Genomic DNA, 24,555 nt, shown 5'->3' with positions numbered 1-24,555 from the left:
GCAAGGACAGACTGGTAAGGGGAAAATGGGCAGGTTGGTAAGCAGACAGGAAGGCCGGCAGGGATGGATAGCTGCTGTTTTCGACACGATCGCAGGCTGATCTCGTCGTAGTGACACGGGATCCCCGCGGACGCGGTCGGTAACAGAGCGCTGAGCACAGCGCTGCGCTGGTACCGACCATCCCAGCCCCAATGCACGCGCTGGAGCAACCCGGGCTGGACAGGAGCTCCTCGTCCCCTCCAGCGCCACGGGCTGACCAGCATGGCCTAATTTAACATGATCCCCACAGAGGAAAACATCACGGTCTTTTTACTAGGTGCCAGTGGCTCCAGCAGAGATCCTAGTGCTAAACAGGAAATCCAGACCAGTCATTACAGCAACAGCGGGAAAAAGGCAGTGTCTGTACGGACATAGTCTGTTTTTGCAGGCCTTTCAGGAGCTCTTTTACTTTCTCACCCCTTCACACATCGCCCCCGAGACGCTGCGGTTGTTATTCCTGCCTTTGGTCAGGGCCAGCCACCCCGTGTGCGGCTGCTCGCTCGTGTGCACGGTCAGCGCGTTCGTGCTCAGCAAAGCTGCCGTGCCGGTGGCGTTTGCGGAGCTGCGCGCACCGGGGCCGTGCGGACGGCCTTGCGGCCGGGCCGGCGGCGGGATCCGCACCGCGGATCTTGGCTCTTTGGCTGCTACCATCCCTTATCTTCCTCCCGTTAACAGCCGAGCGTTTTGTAGGGGACGCGGCTCCCTCTGCACCACCCGCTGGGCAGTGGGTCAAGGTTGCCCCTCCGCAGCCCCACGCCGTGCAGGAGCCTTCGCCCTCTGCCTACGGTGGCAGAACGGGGCATCGATTGCAGCTTGCAGGTGAAAATGGACTGCAAGCTGCTGCCCGTGGTGTCAACAGAGCTGATTAGCGCTCGGCCCCTCTCCAGCAGGATTGATCTTGCAGGTGAGAATGGCTGAGGCGCCAGCTGGGGCCCTGCTCCCCGGCGATGCTCCCTCGCGGGCAGTTCTGCTGCTGCCATCCTTGTCTCGCTGCCCGGACACGGGAGCCCCTGCAGGCTTTGCCATGGCCGGGGACAGCGGGCGTTCCTGCCCGGTTCCCCGTTCCTGGGGCCTCCGCAGTGACGCTGATGGGCCCGGCTCTCCCTGCCGTGTTCCCTCGGCTCCTCTCCGTGCAGCTCACACCGTCCTGCCGGGGCTGGGAAGCAACAGGCGCCGCAGGCTGCCCTTGCAGGAGCTCCGTCACGACGGCCAGTGTGACGATTCCCAAACGATTCCCAGCACCGAGCGGTGTCACCTAGCGTGGTACGACTCCGTGGGGCCCACGGACGGCCCATTTGTTTTGAGAAAAATTAAACCATAAGGAGAAATCTGCTTCCGCCTTTTTTTTTTCTTTCCCTGGGATCAAGGAATCAAAATGTTGAACAAATCCAACCAAGATTCCTGCAGGATTGTGGGAGCCTTCGGTTGCTTTTAGGCAGCAGCATCCATGGGAGCTGCCCACCCCCCCAGCCTGCGGTTCCTCCCGCGCTCTCCTTCTGCTCGAATTCCTGCTGGTCACTGAATTATTACTTCTCTTACTATTTCCTGTGCTTTAAAAGTGGGGGAAGCACAATCAAATTATCGTCATGCTTATTTGGTTAATTACCCATTTAGTTACTTATTCAGTTCATTAAAACGACGCTGGCTGCTGTCAGGTTTGAGGGAATCGAGCGAGGCAGGCGGCAGGATGCAGGGCGAAGGAGACCGTTGCAGCCGCCCCGCGAGCGGCAGCTCGTGTCCCCGCGCTTCTGCCACGTCACTTCTGTGCACACTCGGCTTTGCATTAAGAAACAACAGCACCAAAAGAGCAGGGCAGCGGCTGCTGGGGATCCCACTGCTTGTTAGAATCCGTCTGGATTTAACCTGAAGATCCGCAGAAACCCAAACCACCTATTTTAGGATTCCTTTCTTTCGGCTGAGAAAAATGTGCTGCCCCACAGGTCATGAGATGCCTGTAATTATGACCCTGAATAGATAGAAATGTTGTTTCTTGAGACAAATTCTATCTGACAGTTTTTACAGTACGTTCGTTCAGAGCAAAATGCCCTGTCCCCTGTCACCCGGATTGAAATTATTAAGAAAGACAGACATTTCACTGACAACTCTGGCCTCCGGGGGGAAAATATTCCTTCTGTTCCCCTCTGAAGGTCAGAGCTTCTATAATGCAAAACACTTGGAGCACGCGCATACGCATGCTCACACGCACGCAGAATAAAACTTTCTCTTCCGTGGAGCTTTAGATGGATTTTATAGCAAACAGGAATGGGCTCCACATGCACCTGGGAGAATTTGGGCCAGAAAAACAAAGATGAATCTTACGTATTTTAAGTTCTTATCATCTCTCAAATAATTGTTTTCTCCTCTGCAGATAAAACACGTAAATATACGGTTATGTTTGCTCACATGTTAATATTTCCACCCCTGTTATATATACTCAGGTGTGGCACGAAAGTCACTGGGAATTCTGGCAAGCTGAAGCCCATGAGGAAGTCCCGCTTTCCTGGGATCTGGCTGCTCCTCCAGAACAGCTCCTGCTTGTCCCGCTGCTCGGGGCCCGGCTCGCGCGGCGCTGAGCTGTCACCACCGCGTCCTGCGCGTGGATCGCTGGCCTCGCTCAACCTGGGGCTGGAAATGGGACTGGAGCCGAGGTGAGCAGCGGGGACAAACCAGCCGCGGCTCATTCGGCTCTTCCCGTGGCAAGAGGCACAGCAGCCCCGTCCCCGTCCCCGTCCCCGTTGCCGTCGCCGCTGCTCGGCGCGCGGTCCAGCCTGCCTTGGCCCGGTGCCCTGCGCGGGACGCGAGCGCTGCCCCGGCTCGTGCAGCCCGTCCCAAGCACCGGCCATCCCGGTGGGCTCCTCCATCCCATCCCGATCCCGTTCCTGCTCCGACCGTCCCCTCCGCCGGCTCTGGAGGACGGCGGAGCTGCCGCGCGGGACCCGGCCGAGCCGGGGGCGCAGGGCCCGGGCCCCACGAGCGCAGCCGGGATGGGGCGTCACGGTCCCATCGCCGCCCACGGCCCCGCTCCAGCCCCGCGCTTGCAACTTCACCCATCTTGGAACTTTTCTTTCTTCTTTCTCTCACTCCCTCTTTCCCAAGTTTGATTCTGAACAGCCGGCTGCGTTCAGCCTGACTGGTTTGTTATGGCTTATAATTTGTGTTAGGATTAATTAACTAATTACCGACAAATGTCCGTTGGCAAGATTCTGCTTCTGCTTGTCAACTTGAAGTATTTAATTATTTTAATCATTTACTTTCATCTTCAGAATTTATGCTCTTCCAAGAGCGTTTCTAGGCATCTTTTAATTATTATTCTGATTTTTTTGTTAGTGGGGTGGCGAGCTGGGGGGAGAGCTGGAGGATGCTGTAATTTCTCATTAACTATTTCAGCAAGGCAACTTCCTCTGAAGCTCTCCCTTGGCTTGGGGATGCTCAGAGAGGGCTGGACGTTTCCCAAGCTGGAGAGCTCTCCCTTTCCCCAAAGGATTTTGGAGATCCCAAGGGGATCACGCGGCTGTAGCCTTGCCCTGTCCCAGGGCATCCCGGGGACCCTGGGGACCGCGGTGCCGTCCCGGCCCCCGCAGCCCGGGCACATCCCGGCGGTGCCGCCCCCGCGTCACGCACAGGGATCTAATCTCCTTTCACACAGCAGAACCGGGGCACCTCTATGGGATTAAAACTTGAGAAAAGCAGCGTGATAAACTGATAAAAAGCACAGCGAAACTCGGAGACTTTCGCTGATACTTTGCAGCAGACTTGTGGGCCTTTTTTCCTGGCAGGGGCTTTATCCTGCCAACGAGGCACATTGTGAGGTGCTCCCGGGGTTTCTCCCTTGCTGGCCAGATGCCTGGACGGGTCCTCAGTGCTGCACGTGCAGCCTGTTGACTTCCGCAGGAGTCTATCTGCGCTAGAGATTAATGAAGGATTTGGCCCCGAGAACATTTCTTTTCTGAAACAAATGAATCCCTTGGACCACAGCGCTGAGGAGAGCGTTGCTATTTAAAAGGTTTCTTGAGGGTACGTAATTATAGTGAAAATAATTAGGGACGAGGCAGCAGTATTATTACTACTTATCATATCATTCTAAACTTAATCCAGAGTGATCCACGGGAAGGCATTGGGAATGCAGACGCAGACCTTTCTTAAGCAACCCAAGTCCATAACGTTGCCAGTTTACCCGGCTAGTACTGGAGCCATGAAACCAGTTTGACCCCAGACGAAGCCCACAGAGGTTTATGCAGGAATGAGCTCCCTCCCGCAGCCCTGGGGAGCCCGGGGGTGCCCATTGCTCCGTGGATCCAATCCCATCCCGCCCTGGGACAGCAGCCGCGCTCCTCGGCTGAACACGGCGGTGTAACCACGGCCCAAAGCGCCTTCCCCCAGGAAGGCCGGAATTCCCAGGCCGGAGCAGCCGCCGAGGCTGCGGGAGGGTCGGCGCTCGCTGCCGAGGGTCCCGCTCGGCGCTGCGGGCGCCTACGCTCGGGGTGACAGCCCGGCCCCTGTCCTGGGACATGGCCGGGCACCAGGGCCACCGGGGATCACGGGGAGCAGCGTCGCCCTGCTCAGCCCCTGCGCAAGGCTCTGAACAGCATGGAAAGACTGGCTTAATTAACGCCAGGATGCTGTTAATTAGAAGCCCCAGGTTAAAGATCCCTCCGGTGACCAGAGCGCACAGAGGCTTCCCGGGAGGCCGCGCTCCAGGCAGGTCGGGGCTGGAGCGCGGCCGCTTCCCGGGACCTCCGTGGGCCAGGGAGCCGCGGCCGGAGCCAGCGCCTGTGCCCCGGCACGTGCAGAGGGGCCCGGGACGGCCGCGGGACGGGGCTGGCGGAGCCGGGGAGCCGCGGAGGGCGCGGGCGGCCGCGGCGCTGCCACCCCGCGCGGGGCCCTGCGGGTGCCCGCGGCACCGCGGTGCTGCGCGCGCCGCCCCCAGCGCTCTTTACAGCTCAGCTATTCCATTTGGGCCACGGCGGCGGTGGAAGGAAGCTCGGATCGCTTCACTGACCAGCCGTAACATCCAGCCAGTACATTAACTGCCCTGCTGCCCTGATCTGATGTGGTTTTACAGACAATAGCTACTGGCTATTTAGGCAATGTATAAATTAACATATTCTGCACAAACTAGAAGCATATTTAATTTAAAGGAGAGTGCCCTTTATTTGTCAATCATTCATCATCCACATTTTTGCATCCCTTTAAAAAGACGATTCCAGCCGCCCTATTGCCCCCTCCAAGGGTCCGTCGTGGCGAGGGGGAACGTGCGCGGCCGCGTCCCCGGCCCCTGCTCCTGCGGGTCCCTCAGTAACGTGTGACCTTCGGGTCCGGACGCGGCCGGGGCAGGTGCAGAGATCAGGGGGTCACCCGCAAAGCAGCCCGAGCGGGGCGGGAACGGGGGGATCGGAGCCGAGCGGGGTCTCCCGGGCCTCCTCCGGAATCAGGAGCCGGGGAGGCAGCGGCGGTCGGGGCAGCGGGATGCGGCAATGGACACCGAGGCTGCGCTTGCTTTTGTTCCTATTTCAAAAATAAACCTTCTCGTTGGTAGGGAGCGGTGTTTAAGGTGCTGAGAGGGAGCTTTGCTCAGCACCGCGGGGCCCTGCCGTGACCACCGCAGCCGGGCGGCTTCGCAGGGGGCGTGGGGGAAGCGGAGGCGATGGAGCTGGGGAGCCGCCGGGAAGCGCACGGAGACGTGGACACGGCAGGGAGAGCAAGGAGAGCAAGGGAAGGAAGGGAGGCAAGGAGAGCAAGGAGAGCATGGAGAGCAAGGGAAGCAGAGAGAGCAAGGAAAGCAAGGAGAGCAATGGAGGCAAGGGAAGCAATGGAAACAAGGGAAGCAAGGAAAGCAAGGAGAGCATGGAGACACGGTGCTGAGCCAGCCCCCAGCATGTCACCTCGCGCCTCTGCGGTGCCAGCAGAGCTGGGATCCCCCGGGAAGGAAGGGCACGGAGGCCCCGGGAGCCCCTTTCCCGGGAACACGTGGCTCCGTTTCCCGGCCACGGGCCATCCCCGGCCCCGCTCCCTGCTCCGCGGGTCCCTCCCGGCGCCGGCGCCCTCGGGGCCTCCTGCTCCCGCGGCCCCGTCCCGCGGATCCCGGCTCCTCTCCAGCTCCTCATGCTCGGCCGCGGGCGGGATTTGGAAAAGCAGCGGCCACCGCGCGGCTTCGGCAGGAGCAGGGCCTGACCCCCGGGAAGGGGAGGCCGGAGGGCAGGGAAGGGGGACACAAGGCACCTCTCTGGGACAGGGAGATGCCCTAGAAAGGGCCCCCAGCGCAGACAGTCCCATGCCAGAAACCACCTGGATCCGCCTGCCCTCCGGAAACTCCCCAGCCTGCTCCCTTGGAGCAGCGTTAGGGCACGGAGACGGATGCGGCACGCGCCCTGCTCAGCCGCGCGGCTCTGCCGTCCCAACGTACGACAGCCCAGGGAGCCGGAGCCGCTTCATCTGTTTGCTGCGGAAGATGGATCAGTTGGCAAATTATTTTATTGACCGGCAGCTCCGCTCAAGGTCATTTGTTTGGGCGGACGCGGCGACATCCCCGGCATGCAAACAGGCTGCGGAGGCACCTCCGTATGGGAGAGGCGGCTCCGCAGCCACATGGGGAAGCCCTTGGCAAAGCCTCACACGCTCCGTGTTTGGGCGTTTCCTGCTGCTGCTTCCCAGGTTTTTGTGCCTTGCTGCTGCAGGGGACCCCCCTCCTCTTCCACGGAAATGGAGTTTGGAGGCTTTGGGCTTTGTCCTTAAATGACGATGAAAATAATTTCTGAGGAGCAAGTGGGGGGAATACGGCAAAGCTGCTCAGTCCTCACCCGAACTGCCCACACACGAGGGCTGCGGGACGGCACCGAAAACCCTGCGTGGAAAAGCCGCGTTCCCGCGCGGCGGCGGGTCCAACCATGGGAGCGCCCGGAGCGCTGCGAACCCCCGCGCAGCGGCACTGCTTTAGCCTCAGCATTTCCATGCGGCTGCGGGGCCCTGAGCCCTGCTCGTGTCCCGGGAGGTGCCGTGTCCCCGCGGGACCCCGCGTGTCCCCCCATATCCCTCCGTGTCCCTCCGTGTCCCCACGGGACCCGCTCCCTCGCTCCGGCGGCTGCTGCTCGCACAGGGACGTGTTGGGAATGCGCTGCCCATGGGAACGCGCGCCGCTCCGGCCCCTGTGCCGGCGGCCACGCACTCGGCCACCGCAACCCCACAAACGCGCCGGATTCAGGCAAAATAGAGCAAAACCCCGGGCCGGGCAGGCGGCGCCCTGTCTCGGCAAAGCTTCCCGGAGCTCCCGCAAGTTCCTGCACACGCCGACAGTTTTACAATTTCCATGACAGCTGGTTTGCTCGGAGGAGAGCTCCGTTAATTAAAATAGCACAAAGGGAGCGAAGCGGAATCGTGTCAGCGGATAATTAATGCGGCGCAGGGCAGCGGCCGCGCGGCCGCGCTAACGAAGCTCCGCAGGAATTCGCGGCCTCGCAGCCTCGCTGGGGAGGCTTCCGCGGTGCCGGAGCCGGCGCGTGCCGAGCGCCACGGGGGCCCTTCCCCGCGTCCCTGCGCCCCGTGCGGGCCCAGATCGGCTGCCATCCTCATCCCGGCCTTTTCCTCTCCAAAACGCTCCCTGCTCCGGCTTTTCTGGGCCCGCAAGCAGCCGGCAGGACCCAGCCGAGGCCGATGGAGCCGCGTGGCCGGGGCGGGATGGGTCACAGCCCCTCGTCCCGGTGCCCTGCGCCCCCCGGCCCGGCGGCTCCGGCGGCTCCGGCGCGGGAGGGAGCGGGACAGGCGCGCGCAGCCCAGGGTGCCGCAGCCGCAGACTTAATGAATGCGCCTGGGGTTCACCTGAACAGATGAGCGCGGCTGCAAGGAGAGCAGGAAGAAAATGGAAAACGGAGAGGATCATTTTTCAGAGTGGCAGCTCCCCTCGCAGACATCTTTTAACAAGAGCGAAATAAATAAATAAGAGGTTTTTGCGGCCATTAAAGGGCCAGCGCCGCCGCTGCCGCAGCCAGGCCGCATCCTGCCGCTGCTCCTGCTGCTCCCGCCAGGCTGGGAGCGCTGGGCCTGGAGCGGGAAGTGTCCGGCGCCCTTTAGCAGCGGGAGACGGGAGACATTTCCCCTGTGGCTCCGGGCTGCCCCTTTCCCTTCTGCTTTGTAAGCATTTCCCATGGACAAACAACTTCTCTAATCAGTTCCGTGCGCAAAAAGTTGTTTTTTTTCTGCCATTTCTCTTTTCTGCAGCTGTCCAGAGGAGACTCTCCATAACCCTCTGTCCAAGGCAGCGCGTGCCGGCCGGCCGCTTCCCCGCGCCGCGTTCCCCAGCGGGGACCAGGACGGAGCGAGGACGGAGCCCGGCCCCGCGAGCAGGCGGGAGAACCCGGAGCCCCAAAACCTCCCTGGGGCTACGCGGGAGGGATCCCCTCCGCTCCCCGTCCCAGCGGGAATTCCGGCCAAGTGCCGGCAGCGAGCGTGATCCCTGTCACCTCGGGGGGCATCACCTCCTATGTACACTTTTATCCACTAAAACTCATAAAATACTAGCAGAGATAACAAAACTCATCGCTTTTCCAAATATATATATATATAAAAAAAGCAAGAAATATTTTGCATTCAGGGGAAAAAAGTTAATAAATGGCCGAGCCCCAACAGATGGGGGTGTGTGCAGAATTTGCATTTTTCAGATTAACATGCACGAGCGAAGATAGCAAACGCGCTTGCCCCGGGGAAATAATTTGAGAAATCTTTGCATATTTTATTTAAAAGCATGCCGCGTTAGGCAGGGTAATAATGCAGAGCGATGGTGATTAGGTTGGGCCTGCAGGGACGGCAGCCCGGGACCCCCCTGCGCCCTCCTGCCGCTCGCTCCCTCCAAAGGCCCCGGAGCCTCCGGTTCGGCCCCTCCGCGGCCCGGTTGGAAAACATCCCCCGCGGAGGATCCCTGTCCCCAAGGGCTTCCCTGTTACATCAACGGTCCAATCCCGCGGGCTGCCCGGAAACCCCAGGAGCTCCGGGACCCTTGGACAGAGCCGGGCTGGAATTCTTCCCGCTCTGAGGGCTAAACGCATGGAAAACGGGGCTGCAACCGTCCTGCAGGCTGGAAATAGCTCACTCTTTCCTCACCCAGGCCGCTGGATCCTGCTGGCTGCAGTTAAGGGCTCGTTTCTAGGGTTTTGCCAGGTCGGCTCTTTGGGATTTGCTCCCCAGGATGGAGGGGCTGCATGGAGAGCAGCTTTGCAGGGTGCTGGGCACCCTGTCCCATCCCTGTGCCCGTGGGTCCCGCGCTGGGCACCCTGCATGGTGCCTTCCCCCCAGAGCCCCACGTTTTGGTGCTGCTTCTTTCCCACGTGGCCTATCGGGACATTCCCGCTCCGGCCTCACCAGGGCTCCACAGCGGCCCCAGAGCAGAGCACGGGAGCCCCGTGCCCAGAGCCCTGCCCATGGCCCAGCGCAGCGGGATGGAGCCGGAGAGCTGCGGGATGGAGCTGGAGAGCTGTGGGATGGAGCTGGAGTGCTGTGGGATGGAGCCTGGGAGCTGCGGATGGAGCCTGGGAACCGTGGATGGAGCCTGGGAACCGTGGATGGAGCCTGGGAGCTGGGGATGGAGCCTGGGAGCTGAGGATGGAGCCTGGGAGCTGCAGGATGGAGCCTGGGAGCTGGGGATGGAGCCCGGGAGCTGCAGGATGGAGCCTGGGAGCTGTGGATGGAGCCTGAGTGCTGGGGATGGAGCCTGGGAGCTGAGGATGGAGCCTGGACACTGTGGATGGAGCCTGGGAGCTGGGGATGGAGCCCGGGAGCTGGGGATGGAGCCTGGGAGCTGAGGATGGAGCCCGGGAGCTGGGGATGGAGCCCGGGAGCTGCAGGATGGAGCCTGGGAGCCGTGGATGGAGCCCGAGTGCTGGGGATGGAGCCTGGGAGCTGGGGATGGAGCCTGAGTGCTGGGGATGGAGCCCGAGTGCTGGGGATGGAGCCTGGGAGCTGGGGATGGAGCCTGGGAGCTGAGGATGGAGCCCGGGAGCTGTGGGATGGAGCCTGGGAGCTGGGGATGGAGCCTGGGAGCTGGGGATGGATCCCGAGAGCTGGGGATGGAGCCCGGGAGCTGTGGGATGGAGCCCAGGAGCTGCGGATGGAGCCCGGGAGCTGGGGATGGAGCCTGGGAGCTGGGGATGGAGCCTGGATGCTGTGGGATGGAGCCCGGGAGCTGGGGATGGAGCCGGGCGGGCGCCAGCTCAGCCCTCCCCTGGGCAGGGTTTAATCCGCGCAGGTCCCGGCCCGGATTAGGGCCCGGCCCTGAGCGCTCCTTTGTCCTGCCCTTTGTGGAGCGTTTTGCTGCCTCCCCGCTAAACCTTGTAACCGTTTTGCTGCCTTTTAAACGGAGCCTGAATAGGGGCTGCGCTGGGGCCGGGGGCGGCGGAGCCGCCGCTTTGAGGTTAAAACGCGGCATTCAGGGGCTGCAGCTGCCCCGTCTCGGCGCGTCCCGGTGACCCCCGGCGGCACCGCGGCCGCCGGAGCCGCGCTGGCACCGCGGCCGCCCGCACACCCACCTGCCCGCCGCGCACAGCCACTTTCATGCCTGTTGGGATTAGGGAGTTTAAGTGTCGTTCCAAATTGTGTGGATAAACAGTCTTGTGAAAACTTGTTATCGTGGCGGAAAGGCCCCCGCCGCTGCCCCCCGCCCCCGGCCTTTTGTTCGGGCAATTTTTATTGCCGGATTGGATTTGATGAGGTTTAGGGTTTACGCTGCGGAGTCCATTGAGGGGCTGCGCCTTTGTCTCCCGCCGCCGAGCGTGAAACGCAGGCCAAAGCAATCGGCTTTGCACGCGCGTCCGCCCGCGCCGCGCGGGGGGCACCCGCAGCCGCGGGGACGGCGCCGCTCCGGCCGCTCCGGCCCTGCCGAGCTCACGGCCAAGGGGAGAAGCCCATGGCACGGCATGGCCTGGCACGGCTTGGCATGGCCTGGCATGGCCTGGCACGGCCTCCCTGCACACTGGGGCCTCTGCAGCCTCTGGTAATGTCCCCTCTCGCCCCTTCCAAAAAATCCTGCCCCACCGGCAGGTTGGTCCCATCACGCCCCATCCATCCCTGTGGGCAGGAAGAGCCGGCAGGGCAGATCCCAAGGGAATTTGGGCCCCGGGGCTGCTGCTCTCTTGCTCCCAGCAGTGCCGGAGCACGTGGACAGGCCCGGGTTGAGCTGCTGGAGCCCGGAGCAAACGGGACAAACCCCGGGGGATCAGGTCGGGTCCTGGCACAAACCCCGGGGGATCAGGTCGGGTCCTGGCACAACGCAGGGCACAAAAACTGCCGTGAAAACGAGGTCCAGAGCCGGGAGCACCTCCCGAAAGGCAGCACATCCCCCCTCCAGAGGGTTCTCACCCAAGTGCCCTTAACTAGAGCAGAGGGAGCTAATTAATAGATTAAAGTAAGTGGGAGAGAGGCACGAGCGGGGAGGCAGGGAGGGCTGGAGGAGGAAGAGCCGTGACGGGGCTGGAGAGGCGAGAGCGACGGCGAGATGCAGCCAGCGCGGCCGAGCGGGATGCGGGATGTGGGATGCGGGACGCGGGATGTGGGACGCGGGACGCGGGATGTGGGACATGGGATGTGGGATGCGGGATGTGGGATGCGGGATGCAGGACGCGGGATGTGGGACGTGGGATGTGGGACGCGGGATGTGGGATGCCGCAGCCGGGGCTCCCTGGCCAGGACCCCAGGGCCGGCTCTGGCCCCAGCACTCGCTGCCTGGTTAAACAAGAGGTGACGGAGGAGGCTCTGCCCGCGGGCCCGGCCTTCCCCGCAGGGCCGCCCGGAGCCGCCCGCTCCCGTCTCGGAGCGGCCGCCCTTCCCGCGGGAGCAGCGCCCGTGTCCCGCGGGATCCCCGCGGGATGTTCCCGCTCCTCCCGGCGCTGTGATTACATGTGTGTCTAATCCAAACTGTTTCCACGGCACCATCCTGGGGCTGGGGACCCCACGGAGCTCTGCGGTGCTGGGATCCCGCTGGGAAGGAGGATGCGGCGGGGGGGCGCTGCTTTGCTCCTTGGCTCCCCCAACCCAAAAAGCAGGAATGGGGTCTCCAGAGCTGCTCCTAGGACGGCAGGACCCATCTCCAATCACCAGGACGGGCCCTGGGGCTGCCTGAAAACGTCGCCTCACGAAAACGCTCACTGAAACGCAGGGCTGGTTCAGGGAGCGCCGAGGCTGCTCCCGCCGGCAGGAAAAGCAGCTCCCGGCTCCCTCGCTCCAGGGCCGGCGGGATGGAGCCGCTCTCCCGTCCCTTCCCGCTCCGGACGGCATCGGCAGAGCAGCAGCAGGGCCTGGGGATGGGGAAGGCGATTCCGGCATTCCCGCTGCCGCTGCTGCCCGCCGCGGCGGCCGCCGGCCCGCGAGCGCTTTAAGCCGTTCGTCCCTGCGCGCCGGCTCGCTGCTATCGCGGGGATAAGCGCCGGCTTTTCCGCCCGGAGCGGCCTCCCCCCGCGCCGGGTTATCAATCCCGGCTCAGCGGCCGCTCCGCCGGGAGGCCGCTCCGTCCCCCGCGGCCACGCGCGCCGCCGCGGCTTAGCGCAGTATCGCGGCGGAACAGGCCGGCCCGGCGCCGCCGGCGCCGCTTAGCCCCCTTTGTGCGCCCGCCCGCGTGAAGGTTCCAAGAGCCCCCGGGCACGGGCTCCTCCCGGCTCCCCGCGGCCGGAGCGGGATGCGGGAAGGGGCGGGAAGGCAGCGGGACCCGGCTGAGACCCGGCAGCTCGTGACTTGTGCTCCGCGGCCGCAGCGGGGTTTTCCCCCTTGGCTTCCGAGGGGCCGTGCTGCAAACAGGCCGATTTATAAGATTTCTCTATCATTAAAATGTAAATGAAAACAGACACGAAACAATCTGAATTTCCAGCCGAGTTGCTCTTGCTTAATATTCTCCCCCGAAGGGGGATGTGCGGAAGCAGCCACATTTCAAAGGGAATCATTAAAGCGGGCCGGCTCAAGCCGCGTTTCCATCAGATACCAGGGCTGAGCCGAGCCCGGCGCGGCGCTGCCGGAGAGACGGGAAGCGGCGCCGGAGAAAGGAGCGCCCGGACAGGGAGCCGCGCGGGAGCCGCTGCAAACGCTTGTTTTTCCCTTAGAATTCACCAAACGGTCCTGGAAGCGCCAGGGAGTTGGCAGTGGGGGCAGAGCCGCTTCTGCCGTTTGCCACGTGCCAGCGGAGCCGGCATCACCCTGCGCGGCTTCACCCTCCGGAATGCAGGGGAGCGGGATGTGCGCGCCGGAGCGCGGCCGGAGCGCGCGGCGCTGCCGAGGGAGCCGGCTGCCGCGGAGCCGCCGCGCTTTGATGCGCCGCCGCGGTTGTTCTTTCATTTCTTGAGCAAATACTCTGGACTTGCACAGTGTTTACCTTGGAAACGGTGATCCAGGTAGAGCACTGGACCAAGATAAACAGCCGATGGCTCCGTCTCTGCGGCGCAAACGGGTCGTCCTCGCTCGGGACACGCGCATGGGCCTGCAGCGGGTGGGGACAGAACTCCCTGTGGACACCGCTGCTACCTGGAAAAAGGACGGAAAATCCCAGCGGTTCTCCTCTATGAAGCGCCAATGGGCCAGGGCTGTTCGGAGCGGGGCTGCCGAGTCCCCGAACTGCCACCAACCCGCAGGCTGCAGAGGAGAAGCGGGAGCGAGAGCCAGTGCCGGAGACGGGGATGGGGATGAGGCGCAGGGGGCATCGTGCCGGTGCCGGGAACAGGGATGGGGTGTGCGGGATGCTGGTGCCGGTGCCAGGGATGGGCTATGGGGGGTGCCGTGCCGGTGCCACCCGTGCCCCGCGCGGCGCCGAGGGACACGCTCACTCGGGCTCAGCGGTTCCACCTGCAGCTTTATTAGTGCGGGACGTGCCACGGGCACGGGGCTATGATATGAAGCGGGTGCGAGCGCGCCGAGGCGCCGGGGAGCAGCGGGGCCCTCCTGCCGAGGAGCCCGTGCAGGGTCCCCGCGGGCCAACGCACCCGCTGCCACCGGGACGCCCTGCCCCGCCGCCGGGCGCGGGGCCGTCCGTGTTCTCCAGAACAAACATCCTCCTTGCTTTGAACGAGCAGTTAATGCAGACACGAGGAGCGCAACCCCCGGCCTCGCAGCACGCGAAAGCAGAGCAAAGGAACACGCACACGGTAGCGATGCGAAGCTGGGGGGACGCACGGGGCTGAACCCAACACAACACTCATGCGCGGGGTGCGAGAGGGGGCACCGCGAGCGGAGCAGGGGGAAGCGGCTGCGCCCGCTGCCCTCGGGGGCGGCACGGGGAGGGCTGGGGGCTCCCCTGGCCGTCGCGGCCGGCGCTCGGGGACGTTGGCTGGTACCACGAGTCCCAGCAGCACGGACGCAGCAAAGCCCGGGGGCCTGAGGTCCCCGGTGCAGCACAAGCCCCTCAACCTGGATCGTGGCGCAGGAGCCAAAAAGGCGGGTGGAAAAGGAAGTGTCGGAGCAGCTGAGCCGGGACGTTGTTCCAAGGGTCCTGTGACACTGGAAGCGGCGGGAGCTGCCGGGGCGGCTGCAGCGGCACCGCTGCGGCGCTTCCCCGGCCCTGGGACGGGCAGAGCACCGGGTGCCGCAGCTCGTGTCCTTCAACACCCCCGGAGCAAAGCCCGGCGCCAGCCCGCGCGGAGGGTGAGCGGCGGGAGCCGCTCCGGGCGAGGCGGGCGCAGGGAACGCGCGCGGGCGGCGCGCCGGGCTCAGAGCGCGGCGCGGCCCTGCTGCATGCAGCGGATGAGCTCCTTGCGGTTGTCCAGGACGGTGTCGAAGCTCTCCTGCAGCCGCCTCTGCTGCTCGCCCACCTTCTGCTGCAGGCCGTGGATCCAGCGCAGCAGCGCCAGGCGCCGGTACATCACCAGCTGCACGTGGTGCTTCTCCTTCTCGCGCTCCTTGAGCCTCTCCTTGTCCTGGAGGTGCTGGAAGGCCTCCGCCAGCGCCGGGAAGAGGGTGTCCGCGGCAGGCGCCGGCTCTGGCAGCGCCGGCTCCGCCGGGCTCCGCTGGCCGCGGGCGGCAGCAGGAGGCTCCCAGGCGCCGCCGCAGCCGCTGTCGGGGCTGTCGATGCTGAGGGAGCTGCTGCCGTAGCCGTTGTCCTCGGCGGGGGAGCCCGGCGCCTTGGCGGCCTCCTCGGCGCCGGCGGCCTCGGCGCCCTCAGGGGGGCTGCGCGCGGCGGCGGGGAGGCGCTCGGCCCCAGGGCCGCTCGGCACCAGGCGGCCCAGCGCTGGCGACACCGCGGTATCGGTGCCGCCGCCGCCGCGGCCGGGCGCGCTCCAGTTCTCGTTGCGGTCGTAGCCCCCGGCCTCGAAGTTGGAGTTGGCGTCGGGCCGCCGCGCGCCCTCGCCGGCCGTGCCCAGCGCGCGGCCCTCGCCGAAGGGGCCGTGGGCGTCGGGCTGGCAGAGCGCGAACATCCTGCGGGCTGCAAGGGAGAGCGGGTGATGGCGAGGAGGGCCCCGCGGGGCGCGCGAGGAGCCGCTTCCCCAACAACAGCAACGTTCGCGGCGGGTCATGGGCACTGCTGGGCAAACACGGGCCGGGCAGCGGGGCCAGACACGGCCTGGCGGATCTGGCCCTGGGACCGGGACGGATCAGGACCCGTGCCCGCGCTGGCACCAGGGTCGCGCTCGGCTCCGTAGCGGGACGAAGGGACCGCCAGGCCGGGAGGGAAGGGACCGCGAGGCTGGGCACGGCGAGAGCTGCAATTCCTGGTGCTGTGCGTGCCAGCGGGAGCGACCCCGGCCGTGCGCAGCACGTGGGCATGCTCATGGCAGCACACACGTGCACGCGCACATGCAAGCACATACAAGCACGTGCACACACAAGGACATGCACTAAGCACACGCACACAGGCACGTGCACTCGTACATACATGCACACGCATGCACATGCACACACAAGGACATGCGAGCATGCACACACACATGCACACACACACACGAGCACACGTACATGCGAGCACATGCGAGCACACACATGTACATGCACACACACGCACACACGTGTGAGCACATGCACACATGCACATGCGAGCACACGTACATGCGAGCACATGTGAGCACACACATGTACATGCACACACACACGAGCACACACACGCACACATACATGAGCACACACATTTACATGCACACATGAGCAGACGCGAGCACACACATGTACATGCACATGCGAGCACACACATGTGCCCACACACGCACACACGCACAGACTCACACACACACGCACGCCAGGGGCAGGGGCCGTGGCCAGGGCGCCGTGTCTCATCCCTGCCGGGCTGCGGCAGGCAGAGCAGCAGCCTCCATCGGAGCAGCAGCCTCCATCGGAGCAGCCCGGAGCGGCTCCCGCGGCCGCGTCCCGGCCCCGCTCCCCGCGTGCGGCCCCGCGGGCGCCGGGCCGCGACACTCACCGTGGGGCCGCGCGCGGGGCCGCGCCGGGGCTGCCGCTCCTGCCGCGCCGCAGCGCAGCGGCGACGACGGAAATGCTCCCTGCCAGCGAGCAGGAAAGCGTCACTGCCGCTCACTTCCTACCGCGCGCGGCCGCGGCCCAGGCGCCCGCCGCAGCCCTGCGAGCGCCCGCGACCCCCCGGCAGAGCCGCAGCCCGGCCGCCGGCGCCACGATGCCCCGCAGGGCCGGCAGGGAGGACGGGCGCTGCGGATTCCGCAGGCCCCGGCATCCCGGGGCTCAGGAGCGGGGACACTCGGGGAGGGAACGTTCCCCCGCGGGCGCCCGGGACGGAGGAGGGGGCAGCAGCCGAGTTACGGGATGGGGAAGCAGCTGCGGTGGAGGAGCTGGGGCCGCTGCGCTGCCCCGGGGGGACCTGCAGCCCATGGGGACCTTGTGCAGCCCCCAAGGACCTGCCAGCCCCGGGGGACCTTGTGCAGCCCCATGGGGACCTTGTGCAGCCCCCAAGGACCTGCCAGGCCTGGGGGGACCTGCCAGCCCCATGGGGACCTGCCAGGCCTGGGGGACCCTGCACAGCCTCAGGGGACCCTGCACAGCCCCATGGGGACCTGCCAGCCCCATGGGGACCCTGCACAGCCCCACGGGGACTTGCCAGCCCCATGGGGACCCTGTGCAGCCCCATGGGGACCTGCCAGGCCTGGGGGACCCTGCGCAGCCTCAGGGGACTCTGCCCAGCCCCATGGGGACCCTGCCCACCCCCAGCCAGGATGGTCCCACAGGACTCTCGTGTTCCCCCACGCGCTCCCACGGGCGCAGCCACCTCCTGCTCTCAAAGGGACCTTTATTCCCGCACGGAGCCCAGGGCGCAGCAGCATCCGAGGCTCCCGGGCGCGCGGCGCCGGCAGCGGGTCACACGGGCACCGCGAGCAGCACAAAGCGGCTCTGTGGGCGCAGGACGGCGGCGCCGGACGGCGCGGGCACCCGCGGCAGCTCCTCGCTCCATTGCCCCATTCCCAGCTCCTCCGTGGAGCGGCTCGGCTTTGGAAACGCGCTGTAAGGGCTGCAACGAGCTGGAAAGGGGTTCTTTGAAACTTCCACGTGCCCATCGGGCTGCAGCCCAGCTCGCCCGCCCCGCAGGGACCGTGGCACAGCATGGCCACAGCCCTGGGCAGGGTACTAAAGAAAGCAGAAAGGATAAAGCAGAGAGGATAATGCAGAAAGGATAATGCAGAGAGGATAATGCAGAAAGGATAATGCAGGAAGGGTGCTCGTCACGGGTGTGAGGATCCAACCCATTCGCCTCTGTGAGCGGGCAGCGAGGGAAAACGGCTTGGGGAAAAAATGGGCTCGGGTTTGCTGTGCTGGGGAGCCTGGAGCTCGCTCGTGCTGCCTGGGTTTGGTCTCCCCGAGGAGCCAGAACTCCCTGCAGAGCCACGAGCTCCTCGGAGAGGGGCACAAGTGTCCTCGGGCCGGGGCCTGCTGCTCCCACGGGCAGCACTTTGGGAAGCGCCGGGCTCTGCTCCGAGGCCGGGCTTGCAGCGGATCCCGGCACGGGAGAGGGACGCTCCGGCCCGGCTGGCCCAGAGGGGCTCGCGGGTCCCCGCCGGCTCCGGGCACGGCTCCGGACACGGCTCCGGACATGGCTCCGGACACAGCTCCGGGCACGGCTCCGTCACCTGCTCCTCTGGGCTGTTTGCAAGGGAGGGCGCGCGGCCGCCAGCACCTGCTCCTCATCTGCTGCGTCCCCGCCAGCGGATGCGACGCGCCCCGCGCTTTGAACAAAATCAGTCTCAGAAGAGCGCGGGCCCCGTTCCCGCTGACGTGGGGCCAGCACCGCGGGACGGGGCCGGAGCCGTCGGGAGGTCAGAGCCACCCGCGGGATCGGTTTAGGGGCCACCCCGGGAATCGCCCCCGTGGCTCCTGCACCTGCCCCTCACGGAGGTGGAGATGGAGACGGGTCCTGGGAAACTGCCCCGAAAGAGTTAAAAGCGCAATATTGCCAAAAAAAAAATTACAGGAGAAAAAAAGAGCCCTGAACCACATGCGACCCAACCTCCCCAGCGGCTCATCTGAGTTTAATAACCAAGGGGGAAATCTCCCAAAAAGCTCTCCGAGAAATTAAAGTAAACAGCGGTGCCCTGCAGCTCCGCTGCCCCGTGCCTGACCGGCCGGAGCGGCAGCGCCGAGCGGAGCGCGGCGCCCGGGAGCAGCCCGGCCACGGAGCCGGGATACGGGCAGCGAGCGACGCCTTGCAGCGGGAGCCGGCGCGCGGCTCCGTTTGCTGAGAAATGCTGGGAATCCGCGGCCGGGTTGGATCGCAGGACGCCAGGAATTCCCCGCGGGGCGCAGGGCTGCGGCGGCGGCGCAGGAGGACGGGGCCCTGCGTCCGTCCCCGTCCTGTGCGCAGGACGGCCGGGAAGCAGCTCCCGGCGCCGGCGGGGACCCCCCTTCCCGGATGACTGATCCGGGGAGCCGAGCCGCCTTCATCTCGCTCCCAGCCGCTCTCTGCTTTCATAACTCACAAAAAAGGGATTTATCGCGGCTCAAGGAGACGCTCGGTGCCAAGAGCGCAAAGCTGGTGTCCTTTAGACGCTTCCTCTGCGTTTTATCTGCTGCTTAGCTACAAAAGGGGAATATTGCTCCCGGCTCCACCCCTTCCATTAGACCAGGACCCAAAAATCTCCATTTCCTCTTGGCCTCTGAATCACTAATAAAATCCACACAGCAAGGGCTGATTAGGAAATTGTTTGGGAAATTGCAAGGAGCCGGAGGAGCCCGCGCTGCGCTGCCTTGGTCGCTGCAGTGGCTCCGAGCGGGACGGCTCGCACGCGGCGGCAGCCGGGGCCAAACGGTCCGGCTGCAGCCAGGACTTTCCGAGCTGGGAGCTGCTCCGCAGAGAGCTCTGAGCAGGCCCAAACTAACAAGCAGTCGCTGTTTGGGGTTTCCTTTCACAGTTTCCCCTTCACCTATAACAAGTCAAAACATCTAGTGAAATTCAAGCAGAGCAAAACGGACTGAGAACATCAGAATTTCCAGGGCAAAATGGAACAGCGAGGCACATGGCAGCCGGGTGGGAGAGGATTGTGCGGCCTGGAGAAAGGCCGGGAGGGTCCTGGAAGACCCAGGATCCGTGGGCTGAGGGCAGCCCTGGTGCCACGTCCGTGCCAGAGCAGCGGGAATGCTGGCGCAGAGCCCCGGGAGCGGCGGCGAGCGGGAAACATGGCCTTTTAGCAACCACAGCGGCATTCCTAGACAAACTCCCGCTTCCTGGCGGGCACGTTTCCACTAAATTGTTTGGGTCCCGGGAAAGCAGATCCCAGCAAGAGCCCGGCAGAGCCTCGGCTCCCCCAGCGGGAACCGCGCAGCAAAGGCTCTGCGCACGGCTGCAATCCCCTGTGCTCCAGCGCTGCCGATCCCTGCGCAGGAACCAGCAATATCCTTTCATTTAGCACTAATGTGAACAATGTGCGCGGGCCCGGAGCGCCGCGGAGCCTCGGGAAAGGCCCGGCCGGAGCCCAGCGGGAGGGAGCAGCAGCGCCCGGCGGGGAAGGCCCTGCTGCTCCCGGCCCCGGAGCTGCCGTTCCCATAGACCGGAGGGCACCGCGCAGCACTCCGGGAATCTGTCTGCCCTCGAGCGCGAGGCAGGCACCGCAGGGAGCCGGTGTAACCGCTGGGTGTCAAAGCAGGTGGATGCCCGTTTTCCGGGAGGCGGCGGCGCGGGAGTGCAGCCGGGCAGCGCGTCCCGAGCACGGCAGCCCCGTGGGCTGCGGTTGCTGCTCGTTCCCGGCAAACTGCCATGGAAAGGAGCAGCGCCCGGCCCTTGCCAGCGTCCCGGGCCGGCCGGGCCTTGCACGAGCATCCTGGCGGGAGCGGAGGAGCAGCGAGGCCCAAGGGACCCTGGCTCCAGGGATCCTGCGGGGAACCTGAGATGGGCCAGCCCAGGGACATGGGATCGGCCCCTTCCCACTGCTCCCGGCAGCGAGGGAGCCTCCACTGCAGGGCCATCCCCGATCTCCTCCTCGGGACATGGAGGGAATTCCTGCTTTATTCCCTTTAATCCCGATGAACGCTCCCCGGCAGGCTCACTATGGCGGGATAGCAGCAGGACCAGGGGGCAATGGATTCCTGGGAAAGGGCTCTGGGTGGCTCCGCACAAGGCGCTCCGGCCGCCCGGCTCCGCGGGATTTGCCGCCCCGGCGGGACACAAAGAGCGCGGCCGGCGGCCGGCCCCCCCGCGGCAGCTGGCTTGGTGGGACTAATCCGGGCGCCGGGCGCGCGGCTCCGCCGGCCGCGCCGCTTCTATAGCCGCTATTGACTGCCTAAACAGTTCTTTGGTGATTACAATGTAAATATTGCTTTTCATGGAGTAGGGGCCTTTCATGGCGTCCCCACACACTTAACCACTTAACCCCGGCCACAAAAAGAGCAGTGAATGAGCTGTTCAGAGGCTGCTCGTGCAGCAAAGCGGCGCTCAATAGGATTTGGGGCTCTCTGTGTATCAATTGCTACGCTCCAGAGCGTCTCCGTGGGGGCCCCGGCGTTCGAGCATGTGCCAGCTCCCCAAAGACGGGAAAAAGCAGCTGCTTCTCCTTAATGCAGCCATGATTTATTCATGGTGCTCGCGGAGGGGCCGGGCGGCCCAGCGGCACCGAGGGCAGCGGGCGCCACCGGGAGCCCTCGCGGAGCCTCCCTGGGCAGCGGCCAGCCGGGAGCCTCCGCGGGAGCCTCCGGAACAACTTGTGGGGCTCCCCTGGCACAATGCGGCCTGGGAATGGCATCCCGGGAAAGGGCAAAGCCAAGGCCGCCTTTCCTGGTTTCTCAAAGCTCCCTTTCAGGCTTAATGTAAAACAGGAATGTGGAAATAGCACCCATCAATATCCTGAGCAAACGGGAACGTGGCGCTAGCGCCGCGGCGATCGGTGATGCTCCCGTGGCAGAAATGGGTCTGCCCTAACCGGGGCCAGGGGAAAGCAGGCGCTGCGGGAAGGGACCGGCACATGCCAACCCCGCTGCCCTGCGGCCAGGACCTTGCGGGCGAGCGCGGTGCGGGGCGGCGCGGCGAGGCAAAACAGAGGCGCGGGGAGCACAGCGGGTGAGCTGGGACCCAGGGACCAGCTCCCGTCCAGAGCCTGGGGTGTTTACCTGCTGTCTCCGGGCTCTCCCGCTCTCCTCGGGAAGCTGGGACCGCCAGTGCACGAGGACACAAGTGGGGCCACGTGCGACGTCCCCCAGGGCAGGCGGCCGTCCTGCCGCGGCTCCTCCAGCACCATGAAACGGGGAGACGCGACGGCACCCTGCAAGGGAAGCAGCACAGAGCGCGTTGCATAAACACAGCCTTAAGGAGCAGAGAAAAACATATACTAGCTAAAAACAAAATGAAGCCCTTGCAAAGCCATAGGATTTGCCTTTCACCCCTCCTCTTTGCACTGCAATCTTTCATATTATTTTCTTTAATTAGAGCGGGTTTGGATTGCTGCAGTTTGGAGAAGCATAGCTGGAGTTTGTAGTAAATCGGGCTTCTGGATGATACAGGAGAAAATAATAAACCCCAAGGTCTGAACATCTGTCCACAAAGAACACATGTAATATTATAATTAATATTAATGACTAATAGTTAATAATGAAACTTTTGCTTCACAAGTCATCTAATAAGCCCAGCCCTCCTGCAAGTTTCAGAGAGCATTATTTTGCTCAATTTAACTGTAGCCATTTTCCCCCACCCCCTATTCCTTCAGCTTTATATTTTTCATGTTTTCTTTTCTGATAATAAAGAACCTGAAGGAAGAGAGACAGATGCTGATAATGTCACCAGCTCAGTCCCAGAAACAAACCCATGCTAAAGACATATTTCATGGGTCCAAAAATATGCCCCATTCATCACTCCCAGAGAAAGGATGCACCAGCTAATGGGAGGGCTGAAAGCCAGAGAGGCTAAATAATTGTGACATGGCTGTTTTAGAAGATACTGTCCCCAATCGCACTTGCCTGGATGCCCTGAGGGTCTTCTTGTCCTTTAACCCTCATCTTGGGGCTGGGACAACTGATTAAAGATCCAGGACAGATGAGGTTCAGAAGCGCATGTGATAAACACACACAAAACATACAGCACCCTCCTTTTCATGTGTCCACTCTGACATAATTTTTCACATGTTGGAAATACAGATGATTTTAGCCTGGGTCCATCTGGTTTCCCAAATAACCTGTCTGTTTGATAAATAACATAAATTAAATTAGACAAGACAAACAAATAGTTTTTTTTCTCTCCCCCTTTCAGTCTCTTGGCAAAATAGGAAAAAAAAAAAAAAAAAAAAAAAACGGAAAAGAAAATATAATTCAGTGGCTGCCTTGAACCCCTGAGGAGCTGTGTGGTTGAGAAAGCTATGATTATAAACGTGTCTGCAATGTTAACCTTTAACATCGACCAAAGACCATCCCTTCTCTTTGCTTTTGAGCTCTTTTTAGATTTCGCTCCTACAATTTATGCTCCTAAGAGCTGATTCCGCCGGCAAGGGAATAGCCTGTGCTTAACAGCACGCCCTGCATCCCGGCTCCCGTGGTGCAGGAATCACCAGGCCCTGTCCCTTCTGAAGGGGACCCTGAGGCGTGGGGACGCGTGACCTGTAGACTGTGAGAACTGGCATTAAAACGCTGGCTTTAAGCCTCACGCAGGGATAGAGGGAACATCCCAAAGAGGGGCTCGGGGCTCTCCTTGCCAGGGGGAAGCAGCACGCAGGGTGGCACCATCGCCCCCAGCCCTTCGCCCCTCCGAAACCACCAGCCGACCTCTCCGTGCTCGCCCGGCCCGCGGCAGCTCCCAGCACTCGCTGCCGCAGACGGGAGGGAGATTTTTCCCCCTTTTAGCACAACTGCTTCATCTCAGTGCCAGGAGGGGCGACCTGAATCAATACCTGAGAATGAGAAGCCAAAGCGGAGTTAATGTGCTAGACGGGGCGGTGCGGAACGGAGCACGGAGCGGAGCACGGAGAAGGACCAGGGCCAAAACTACAACCCGGTTGTCCCTGCTGGCACCGCGGCGGCCGGCACAAGGAGCAGCAGCATCTCAGAGGATGGCACAACCCCTCCTGAAAACAGGATTTCAGGTTCTGTAGGAGAGCCGAAGTGCTGCATGGAACGCGTAACCGAGGGGCTCGACAGCAGCCTTGTGCAGGCTCTGAGCTCCAGGAAGGCTTCTTGTTTTGTTTCTTTTTTGTTGTTTTTAAGTGGGGGTGAGTGGGTAAGTGGAGCAATAATACCCAGAAATCTTCTCATTCTCTTTATTTCAAATTCCAAGCTCTTCAGGCCTGATACTATTTTTCTGCTTAGGGCAATTTGCTCTGGAACAAGCAAACCATGTTTTCCTGGGTAGAAGCTCCCCTCTGGGGGAAGGCAGAACAAATGCCATCCTTGTACCGGGCTACCACATCCTGCACTCAGGCCACGGGGACCACGAGGGCAGACAGACCTCCACAGCTATTCCCTCTGAAAGCCTCTAAACCCACTACCTTTGCAGGCAAAAAATATGTGTCCAATTAAAGAAGAGGCTAATCTGCATCTAGTCCTTTGCAGTTGTGCAGAGCATAGAAAAGTATAATCATCTCTCTGTGATTCAGAGGAAATTTCAAGCTTTGATTACACATCCTTGTCCTGTTCCGAGGGGAAGGACATTCTAATACTGCTCTCTAGTGGCAGGAGTTCACAGCAAAATTGAGAAGCTGAATGTTGCAACTTTTGATTTTTTTCTTGTAAACCTGTGCTGAATTAGCATAATTTACAAATCAGTACAAACATTTGCTTAGATACAGAATTAACTGGATATTCAGTAATTTACTTTCAATTAAGTCACCCTTTAAAAGATTGCTGATAGGAGACTTTTCCTCCTTCATTCACTTCCCTAAAAAAAAAAAACCCAAAACAAGGAAACAATTTTGCAAAAGCCCCAAATGCAGATATGCTAATTATTAGAATTACTAGAAGGAATTAAGAACAGGTTTGGACGGTCCAAGCACTGTGTTTTGTAAATACTTACAGCCGAGTGCCACGTCCTGGGCGCTCCTGCCCCGCTCGCGGGTTCCCGTTTTCCCAGCCACGCTGTCCTAGGGCGAGACTTGGGGTCTTGCAAAATCTACTGCACCTCTAAAGGAGAGACACGTTCAA

The 24,555-nt window shown here is 62.7% G+C and overlaps 1 protein-coding gene across 1 annotated transcript; it reads right to left on the bottom strand.

Annotated features, from left to right (window-relative positions):
- Nucleotides 1-14,705: 14,705 nt before the first annotated feature.
- Nucleotides 14,706-15,410, bottom strand: CUNH1orf216 (chromosome unknown C1orf216 homolog). The gene has a single exon (XM_088530966.1). The coding sequence runs from the start codon at nt 15,408-15,410 to the stop codon at nt 14,706-14,708; it is 705 nt and encodes a 234-aa protein (XP_088387092.1).
- Nucleotides 15,411-24,555: the final 9,145 nt, after the last annotated feature.

The sequence above is a fragment of the Tinamus guttatus genome, unplaced genomic scaffold (genome assembly GCF_059628265.1).
Source record: "Tinamus guttatus ecotype Peru unplaced genomic scaffold, ASM5962826v1 Tinamus_guttatus_pri_ptg000397l, whole genome shotgun sequence".
NCBI classification, from domain to species: Eukaryota; Metazoa; Chordata; class Aves; order Tinamiformes; family Tinamidae; genus Tinamus; species Tinamus guttatus.
The sequence above is the reverse complement of the archived record's forward strand: the minus strand, read 5'-3'. Positions and strand labels throughout refer to the sequence as shown.